Source organism: Chaetodon auriga, chromosome 4 (genome assembly GCF_051107435.1).
Source record: "Chaetodon auriga isolate fChaAug3 chromosome 4, fChaAug3.hap1, whole genome shotgun sequence".
NCBI classification, from domain to species: Eukaryota; Metazoa; Chordata; class Actinopteri; order Chaetodontiformes; family Chaetodontidae; genus Chaetodon; species Chaetodon auriga.
The window spans coordinates 5,901,751-5,912,008 of record NC_135077.1 but is presented as its reverse complement, the minus strand read 5'-3'; the positions used below and the strand labels follow the sequence as shown (position 1 = coordinate 5,912,008).

At 39.4% G+C, this 10,258-nt stretch overlaps 1 protein-coding gene and 1 non-coding gene across 5 annotated transcripts; one reads left to right on the top strand and one right to left on the bottom strand.

Moving 5' to 3' along the window:
- Positions 1-1,297: 1,297 nt before the first annotated feature.
- Positions 1,298-9,612, bottom strand: ift56 (intraflagellar transport 56). Of its 4 annotated transcripts, XM_076729588.1 has the most exons (18): positions 9,277-9,612; positions 9,009-9,152; positions 7,901-7,993; positions 7,603-7,717; positions 7,197-7,246; positions 6,906-7,051; positions 5,442-5,613; positions 4,793-4,867; positions 4,583-4,685; positions 4,281-4,336; positions 3,624-3,677; positions 3,470-3,533; positions 3,297-3,385; positions 2,947-3,030; positions 2,772-2,841; positions 2,336-2,442; positions 1,898-2,031; positions 1,298-1,650 (listed from the first exon to the last, which is right to left on the bottom strand). In XM_076729588.1, exons 1-18 carry the CDS (start codon positions 9,277-9,279, stop codon positions 1,536-1,538), a joined length of 1,674 nt encoding a protein of 557 aa, XP_076585703.1. In that variant the 5' UTR covers positions 9,280-9,612; the 3' UTR covers positions 1,298-1,535. The 4 variants fall into 4 exon arrangements, with proteins under 4 accessions (XP_076585703.1, XP_076585701.1, XP_076585702.1 ...); XM_076729586.1 differs by having other exon boundaries at positions 3,470-3,677; XM_076729587.1 differs by having other exon boundaries at positions 3,297-3,533.
- A 464-nt stretch (positions 9,613-10,076) lies between these two features.
- On the top strand, positions 10,077-10,149 carry trnar-ccu (transfer RNA arginine (anticodon CCU)). The gene has a single exon. It is a non-coding gene; the product is annotated as a tRNA-Arg (tRNA).
- The last annotated feature ends 109 nt before the right edge of the window (positions 10,150-10,258 follow it).

Genomic DNA, 10,258 nt, shown 5'->3' with positions numbered 1-10,258 from the left:
AAACACTGTTTTCATGTGAAAACAATTCATATCCACATTAGCTTTTCCAAGGGATTTTCTAGGGACAGTGTCCACCCACACATCATAAAAAATGGCTATATCTGTTCTTCATCCTGGTTTTTATTTGGTAAGGAACGGGACAACCAGCTACCTTCTCCAGTCACTCTTTCATCACTGGGATGTCATCTGACAAAATCAAGTACAAACTCCTGACAACAGCTGTGTTGTTTTATCAGCTGTATCCAGGTTTAAAATGCTTGACTACAGATGAAATTAGAGGACAGAAAGTTGCCTTTCAACTTTGCTGCCACCCAGCCCCCACACACAGCTGGCTACTCTGCTGAGCGACAGCCCGTTACACCTCCATTCACTGTCCTCCTGCTCTCTGTGGCCATCTGTACTGTGTTTTAATACAGCTGAATTCACAATATAGTTGATCTTATTTATAGATTCTTTCTGAAAACTGAACAAACATGAAATAGTCAAATCAAATCAGCTAAAGTAAAATAAATTAAAATCCAGGTTAATGACAATATCTATATTGTGTTTAAACAGACATGCGAAGTTCATTGAAAGATGCAATTGAGTGAATTATGGCAACTGAACTAGCCAGACTTACACTTGGGGTTCAATTCAGGATTTCTTGGCCTCTGCTGCTTTGATTGGGACCTTTCTTGTTTTAAACTGTACTCCACAAAATCCATAACTTTAAATCAATGGAATACTCTCCATCTTCCAGGAACTCCTCCTCTTCCTCTGTGCAGTGCAATATAGGATGACAGTCGAGGGTTGTTTAGTTTTGATACAGATTTATTTTAGTATTCTTAATTTTGTTATTCCCTCAATGTGCTAGATATTCAAAACCTACTCGAATTAAGTGTAAAATTGGGATAGAGTTCAAGTGTAGCGGTCATGATCCTTATTACAGATTTTTTTTAATAATCTGCTTTCTGACTTGGTGGATCTTCTTAATTTCTAAATTTTGCTGAGCAAATATAACATTGACATATGCAAGTTGACTAACAGATGTGTATTTTACTCCATTTTGCTTTATCAAATATGAATAGAAAACAAATTGGCATGTCAAATATCTTTCATCTTAATTGCCTCTTGTAAATATAATTGTGTATGTTTCTTTTTTTCCTTCCTCTAAGGAGTTCTCTCATATCCTGTTCCTGATGTCTTTATCTTAATTGCTTTTTTTTTGTATTGCTTTAAACAAGCTGAGAGAAAAACTGCATGACATCAGTCACCACAGTGAAACTGCTACAAATGATAAGTGACAGCGACATGAAAGTCATTTAAGGAATACATAATCACATTTTAATACAAATGTAAGTACATAGAGAATTGCAATTCAAAATTTACATACTTTAATACAAAACGTTACAGCATAGAAGAGATAATAGTTCAATATTTCTTGACTTCATGTGGCATAGATATCACTCATTCAATTCGCTCATATGAAATGGCTGCTGATGTCGGCAGAATGCAGCTACTCTTGATCTCGACCTGTAGTTCAGTGCTGAAGCCTGTCACGACAGGAGGACTCTGTTGTCTTTGGCCCACTTTCTCAGAGCTCGGATGATGTATTCAACCTGGGGGTTTCCTGAATTTTGCAGCAGGGGCACCACCTCTTTAAGTGTCTCCCTAGAACACAAACAGGATATGCGAGGAAACAAGATTAGATCAAGAAGGCACCATCTCTCATGTTTCCTTCATTTAGACATCACAACCACTCAGACAGACCGCAGAAGTTTGATGTGTTAATCTCGATTTATTCAGTTTTACTGGGTAAATACAAGCATGTCTGTGACAAATGATGTTTTGCAACTAAAAAAAAAAAAAAAAAAAAAAAAGACTCACATTATCGCACAGGAAAAAGAGACAAACGTACTTGGACTCCTTGTTTGCCAGTATGAGCTGGAAGATGCCGACACATGCCCCTCTCTTGCCTTCCCAATAGTTGGAGCCTGGGTCCAGTTTCTCCAGTGCATCAAATGCTTTGGCTGCATAGTAGAACTGGCCCATCTGAAACAACAGGCTGTGATCATGAGCACTTGTATGCAGCATATTGACTTTCCAGTAACAAAGCCACTGGTACATCTGAGCTCTCGAAGTTTAACCAAAAAGTGATCGGTGGCTATTTTGATAATTAATTGATTGTTTGAATCCACTTCTCAAGCAAAAATGCCCAAAATTTGATGGCACCCTCTTCAATCTAACTATGTTCTGCTTTCCTTAATTTGATTTGAGCTTTAATTCACACAGCTCATTCACACGTGGTCGCACTGAAGTGGTGATGCGCAAAGCAGAAGACGGAGGATGATGTCACCTTGTAGCAGTCGTTGGCAATGAGCTGCAGCAGACTGAAGGAATCAGAGGAAGTGCCCATCTTCAGATAGAGCTCCCAGGCAAGCCGACCCTTCTGGTTCATTATGTCTAATGAGAACAAGACCAAAGTTCAATAATCCATCATTAACAGGCTCTTTGAACAACCTTTATAGATTCAGATTCGGAAAATATGAAATGCCTGTGGGCAGGTCGCATTGATGTGGAATAAGCCAAGAGAGCAGGAAAAATCTTTTAATTGAGATATGCATTTCTTAGAGCTGCTGAGCGTAACACTAGTTGAGTGCAAGAGTGACCCTAAATTCTATACAAGCCAGACAACTCCTGGAAATTGAGTTTTTGAATTGTGCTACATGAATGAACGAATCTCGCAGAAAGATTTTTGTAATTAAATATAGCAGCGCAACTAGTATACATACAGCATCGTGCCAGCCAGCTGAGGTAAACATAGTCATTCTTGATCTTTTCACTCTGAATCAGCAAAAAAACCTGAAAGAAACATTGAAATTAATCAAAAACATTCGTCAACTACTTGTCAGCCTTAATCACAGTCAGTAAAAAGAGGCTGTGTAGATGTCTGCTGAAGTTAAGTACCTCTTCTGCTTCTTTGTAGTTGCCAAGTGCTGCTTTAGCCTGAGCATAGTTGAAGTTGAACGTATCGTCATTATAGAAGTAACCCTACAAAAAGAAGGGTAAAGTGTCAGCTTTTTGCTTGTCATGCAAATCATAGGGAATAAAGAAAAACACACAACTGAATAAATGTACTGTATTTGTGAAGCACTACTTGTCATCTGAAGTGACATCTATCACCCAGTGTGTGGGTTGTTTTTTTTTTTTTTTCCAACTCCCACTTACACACTGATACCACAGTGAAGTAATATCACTGAGATTCTTTGCAGGAATATATACCACACAATGTGTGCTTTGTGCTGAGCAACACCAACCTTGACTGAGTTTAGATATATGAGAACGTCTTCAAACTGTCTCAAGAGGAAGAAGCAGGAGGCCATGCATTGTCTGCCGGGGATAGTATCTGAAAACCAAAAACATATTATACACACAAGCTCACACAGCGAGCTTTTAAGGATCATACCGATCAAATTTCTGTTCAATGTACCGCATTCACTAGCTGAGCCTCCAACCAACTGAAAGAACTGCTGAGCAATTTTCAGGTGATCCCTCTGAAAGATAGAAGTCCAATAAGCGTTTGGTCTTAGATTTACTGTTATCACATTTGTTGCGTATTGCCATTTATTTAAAGAAATACTTACTGATCCAATTTCTTGTCCCAGTGCGGCATTTACCACTCCTTTCAAAATATATTCCTGAGAAAAGAAACGATTGAAGGAAAGAATAGTTCATATTTTCTCTTCTCTGTTCCCTTTCTGATGTAAGAATTTAAAACGAGAGAAAGGTAACCTTGGTTATCTCGATAGAAAACATGAAAAAAGGCAACAGACCACCTGTTGGTAAAATGTAAAACTATTTCTTTGTCAGGAATCTATCAATCACTTGATCTATTTTTTTCATTGCCCGTTCAAACCACATCATAATTCACTTCAGCAAGTAAAGAGATGCATAGAAGAGATACAAAAGACAAGCTCTTCACATGCTTTCAGCCCCCAGAGACATTCAGGTGCTTTTGAACATAAAAACTAGTCACATAAAAGTAAAAAAACTCTTCAGGAGCTCTTAAGCGAAACGAGGAGAAGAGGTTTATTAACTGACTTCATTTAATCCTGGCTTTCATTGCACATTTTCTTTCTGGTAAAAGAGCATGACCGTAATTAATTACACAAATGTAATTACACACAGCAACTGTATTATTTTTCACATTAGAGTGAAATTGAAATCTGGAGTCTCTTACTGAGGCCAAATCATTACATCGTGCTTGAAAGAGCAAGTGTAATTTCACTTTGAGTCAATACCTGAGGTGTTGTGGGCACCAAATCTTGGATGAGGTTGTAGGCTTCCTGGACATCATCTGGAAGTGTAAAATGGAGCATGTGAGTCCTTCAGCTAGGGTGACAGCGTGTGATTTTATTGTTTTGTCTTTGCATTCATAACTTATTTGTACAGCTGGTTGCATTTGTTAATAAAGGTCTAATGATCTGAATCTTTCAACGCTTTGCTCCATATTTCACAGTAAAACCCTGCATGCATGCATCTTAGTGGAAATATTGTCCTTGTTTAGCTTGATCCAGGAAACTGCAATGTCATGCCTGCACACCTTGTCTGAGATAGTAGATGACCAGGTTGAGTCTGGCCTCAGGGATCACATCGATCAGAGGAGGCAGCACCTGCAACGCCCCCTCCCCACCACGAAACACCACCTGCAGTACACCAGGGACAGATTCACAGTGTGCAAATGAGACAAGCAAGTCACTAGCGTATGTGCACACACCTACATGCTCACGGTTAGAGCTTGTGAGGAGCTTACCAGGTTGTGTCGGATAAGCTCCTTAGCGAACTCAAAGGAGCAGGAGGAGATGTCGATTAGGTTCTTCAACTCAGCCTAAGAGATGGGGAGTGAACAGATAAGTCAAACCCACCACCAGTTATTCTTACCCCAAAAATGGAAAGGGCAAGCAGTTGCTTACTCACTGTATGTGAGTGTATGTGTGGCTAATGAAAAAAAACCCCACAAGATTTCCAGTGAGAGTAAATATACTTTACACTGACTTCACTAAATATATATTTCATTAGTTCCTTCCCACCAAAAGTTACAGTGCTGTGAGCTGCTGTTTTATTGTCAAATTTCTTGTATTGTATTATTTGTTGGACTTTTTATGTTAGTCTGTTGGTGTATGTGTGGTGATAGAGCAACAAACATGGATGGGGATTTCAAAATGAAAAATGCAGTGAAATAAATGCTTTATTTTTTTTGTCTTTGGACAAAAGATGTGATTTTTCATTTCACTGTTAAAACCATGTAGCCTTTGATGTTTGGGGCAATCAATTCTTCCACGGCTATCAAGTGACTTCACACAAAACAAAAAAGAAATGTGTGTATGAAAATGTGAAAACGTGTCAATATAAAGAATAGCCAAAACATCAGCCAGGATGGGCAACAATCAAACACTGAGCACCTCAGCCGCCTTGCCATTGTAGAGTCTGAAGTGGTTGCAGGCCTTGAGGTTGAGGGCAATCGTAGAGTCAGGCATACTCTGCAGGTACACAGCCAGCACCTCCTGGGACACATCGTAGTAGTCCAGCTTATAGTAACACAGAGCCACATAAACTTTCAGGGCCAAGAAATCTCTGCAAGGAGAATATGAAGCTGGCTTTTAGACTCATTTCTTGTAGTTGCTGGACACATGATTTTTATAACCTATAAATGCCTGGAATTGGAAAAATAATTCCAGCTCATAATCAAGTAAAAATGGCTGGAGATTTGATGGCATGGACTCAAATGTGATCTGTTTCAAGTACTGGGCTTGTGTCTAACGGGAGTCTGCAGTACAGTCTGGACCGCTCTCCACAAGTGCTGCTCATCTGTGATGAAGTCTGGATCCCATCTAGGACAGAGCTCCATGGTCATTTTTAAGATCTGTCTTCTCTTAAGAGTGTTAAGCTGTCATCCCATGTGGGACACACTGACCTGAGTTCAGAGAGACTGAAGACTTAAAATTTACTTTAGATTCAGTTTTTACAATCTTTTGCAACATACATATTTTTTTCTTCCATGGTCAATTCTCAAGTCACTATCGCATTTCAGCAAATGACAGATTGTATAAGAATTATATTGTATAATTGTAATAATTGTATATCACCATAAGAAAAAATCTTTATAAATAGGCATTTTTTTAATAAAATAGACTGTTATTGAAATCCCACATGGTGCAAAGAAAAACAGAAAACAGAGACAAGAAGTTATCACAGCAACAAACAGACACAAACAAGGGAACATCTGAATGCCAGAAATTAGTTTTTGAAGGCAGTGGATGTTTTCAGGCTGGCTAACACAAAACTACATTTCCAGTCAGGGAACATCGAGGCCTTGAGGACCATGACACTCTGTTTGTTCTGCTATCTTCTCTGGTGAAAATAGGCAAAGTTGCATAACTGTAGTTTGACATTTCTGCATTGTTCTGTTAGCATTCAGAGGAAGCAGCAGTAGTAGTGAAGCTAATTTACACTCCAACAGAAAGAGCGCTGAGAGCTGCTGCAGAGGCCTGCAACTAAAGCAGCTGTAAACCAAGTAAAATGAACCTCAGATATACCTTGACCCACAGATGCCACAAAGCCATCAACAGATCAGATCAGACAGAAGTGGTAAAGGATATCTAGTGAAAGCAAAGCCTTTCATTTTCTTAACCCTGCTGTTACAGATACAATATAATAGTGTTAGCAACCTGGCACAGCAAGTCTGCTGTACTGACACTTTGACGCTTGAAAGAATATTCTTCATGGTTCCACAAGGCACGAAGCACATGAAATCTAACACTTCTTTATCAACAACCCACACCTGTCAAGGTGGTGCTAGGGTGGCTTATGTGCAGCAGGACTGTGAAACTACATGAAGAGAGTAAAAGGCAGGGAAAGACACAGACCTGTTCTGCAGTAGAAGCCGTTTATAGATGTCTATAGCCTCTTGGTAGTGGGAACGCATGTAGTGGATGGATGCAAGGCTTAGCTGGTCCTCGGTCACATCCTCCAGGTTCTGGTGGAAACCCATCAGCTTCTTCTCATCGTTGAACTGAGACACAATGTGACGACAACAGACAACAAAGGAGGACATTCAGAAGTTGACAGTTGACATGAGATGCATAAAAAATCTAAATCAAAATTGCCCACATTATTATAGTAATAATACAATAATATTGATAAAATAGTTATCCGACCTTGTGAGCCAAGTGGAAGAGTAGTCGGTTTTGCAGGGGAGACACTGGTGCTACAGAGAGCAAGAGATACCACATTTGGCAACTTTAACAACAAACCACATGATAATACGAAGCACAATTCATGAACAGAATAATGTTGCTCTCAGCAATCACATCAGTGACTGAACAGGACTGTCTGCGATCTGGCAAAAAATGTATACAACAACTGAGGGGTGAATTAATGGGACCCAAACGTGTACAGCCACCCCATTTAGCATTTTGCATTTTTTTTGCCTATGCAAGTATATTGAGTATAATGTTAAAGCCAGAGTCAAATTACAAAAATTATGTGTGCAGATACTTGGCCAGTGAAGCCGATTCTGATTCTGAACCTCAAGCTACTGTTGAATTCATCTGGAAAGCCTACCCTTAGATGCAGCGTCTTCAGCCTCTTTATAGAGCCCCAGAAAAAACAGGGTACAGGCCAGATAGACCCAAACGTCAGCAGGACATTCAGGCTTCATGGTCAGAGACTTGTACTCCTGTCAGAATATGATAAGAAAATACTATAAATGTGATCAGACCCGAGAAGTCACTTAAGTCATATCCTTATCCATTCATCCAACAGGCTTTTGAATACTGCATTCATGGTACTTTGTGTTAAATTCTATGTAACCAGCTCCACTCACACACTCATTCAGACACACACATACACAGCAAAATACCTCCATAGCTCTTTTATAATCTCCCAAGTGAAAGGCGCAGTAGCCAATCCAGAGGTCTGCATTCTCCTCTTTCTCACCAATACTTCTCTGAAACTAGAGAGGACACAGCAACACATCAGCAGAACAGCAGCAGCATTCAGTAATACAATGATTTCAGAAACTTTCAGTCCTGGCCATGACACATCATAATCTGCAGGAGGCATTGTAGTTCAAAAAAAAAAAGAATGAAAGAATTTGCTGATTTGAAAACAGTACAAAGAGAATACATGTAATGTTTCCCTCAACAACTTGTAAATACATGGTTATTTCATCTATTTCATCATCTGAATTTGAAGTCAGCAACACCTTTCAAACAAGTTTGGACAGGAGCAACTAAAGACTGGGAAAGTTGTGGAATGCTCCAGAAACACCTGTTTGGATCATTCCACAGGTAAACAGGTTCATTGGTAACAGGTGATAGTATGATGATTGGGTATGAAAGGGGCATCCTGGAAAGGCTCAGTCGTTCACAAGCAAGGATGGAACGAGGTTCACCACTTTGTGAACACACGATTGTATAAAAGATACTACAAGTATTGTATTGTACAGTAATCAATCAGAAGTACAGAATATATCCCGAACAATAATGGACAACGATATTGCCAACTATCTGGGAGTGTAGGGTTGGTTGTGACTAGGATACATACTCAGTGGGACATTTTACAACTGAAAAAATCTACTTCTCAGTGCTCTCTGGTGGACACTCTACGTAATGGTGACACTGTTTTTAAATTACCTCTAGTCTATTTCAGCATTTCTCTACTGCAATTCCTTGTTACTTCTCCATCTACATATACATCAATATCACTACATTGGCAGACAGCCAGTGTTAGCTGATATAATGCATGGATACAATTCATTAGATTAATTTCACCAAACCAACTTCTATGACTTGTTTAGGTCTGTTCGACTATAATCTCATTGATGTATTATTTTTACTACTTGTAACAGTAACAGTTATAATGCAACACTTAATTAGGCCACTATGGGACCTTGTGCATCTTCTGTTTAGATGTTGGACAGCTACAGTTGAAGTTTTCCTCTTTAAGTTATGAGTGTGTTTAAGTACCTCTAATAGCGTCAAGGCCCCTAGGTAGTCTCTCTGTTGCAGGTATTCCTCCAAGCGGGGAACCTTTGTCTTGTTTTTCTTCTTTTTGTCACTGATGCTCGCAGGTGGCTCTCCTCCCACGGCTGGCTTCATGCGCGAGAGGATCTACCAAAAAAAAAAAAAGAAAAGAAAAAGTAAAAAGGAAAGCACGACCATTAACAGGTTAACTTATGAGACAGCCCTAACATTATAATGGTGCTGAATGAGGTATGCAAAAACGTTAACTTACCATGTCGACGAGTCTTTCTTGAAGAGGTAACGCTACCTAGCTATGAGTTGTTCGTCACGAGCCTAGATAATATTAAGTGTGGGCTCCTATCTACGAAAACACGAACTGTTAACCTAACGTTAGCTGCTAGGTTCGCTACGTTAGATTTTAGTTATCTAACGTTATTTTTTCATTGAAAGCAGCCAGATAACACTACCAACGTAAACTGTGTTTTCTTACGACTAACATGGCCAGGATAAAATTACGGTTTTACAAGTTCTTTTCACTATTTCGTGGAGAATGCTACTATGCTGGATCTTGACGATAGCGGCTTAGCCCAAAGTTAAGTAGTAGCATAGACTATTTTTTTCCGCCCTCGTATTTTCATATTAAAAGCACACGCAAATATCCCGAAATGTGGTCAGACAGGTAAAGACGTTTTAAGGGTGAGGTGTTGATGTAACTCACACTATGGTCCTTCTTTGAAAACCTCTCAGCGGGCCAAACCCCGGGTCAGAGGAATGATTGGAATAATTTTCTCAAATGAAATTTATTTTGTAGTCAAACAGAGTTTAGAGATTAACAGGAAACAGCTCGGCTCTTCTGTGTTGAATTTGATTCCGCGATGTGTTATTTGTTGCCTAGCAACGGAACATCGAGCAATGGCTGCAGCACGCCACAGTGTCATACAAGACACAACGGTAATAAATGGCATCCATGAATCATCAGTCATGCTAATCACTGTACGAATGCCAATTTCTTTGTCGTACAGTTTAGTTAACTGATATGAATTGTGTATTTTCTGACTTATATCTTATATAGCCCCAGTGGCCTAATGGATAAGGCACTGGCCTCCTAAGCCAGGGATTGTGGGTTCGAGTCCCATCTGGGGTGATCCGTTTTGACACAAAATGTAATAAGTATTAATAATACTAACAGACCAAATGTTCACTACTCAAAATCAGATTCAGTGTGCTGAACGCCGTTACAATATAGTGTTTGT

Bases quoted from the DNA above. Each gene is read 5' to 3' on its own strand.
- ift56 (XM_076729585.1), bottom strand. The intron at 7,994-9,008 runs GTACTTAAACAC...TGTCCTCTCTAG, and splicing joins GGGCCTTGACGCTATTAGAG to TTTCAGAGAAGTATTGGTGA. The intron at 4,868-5,441 runs GTGCTCAGTGTT...CCCATCTCTTAG, and splicing joins ACAATGGCAAGGCGGCTGAG to GCTGAGTTGAAGAACCTAAT.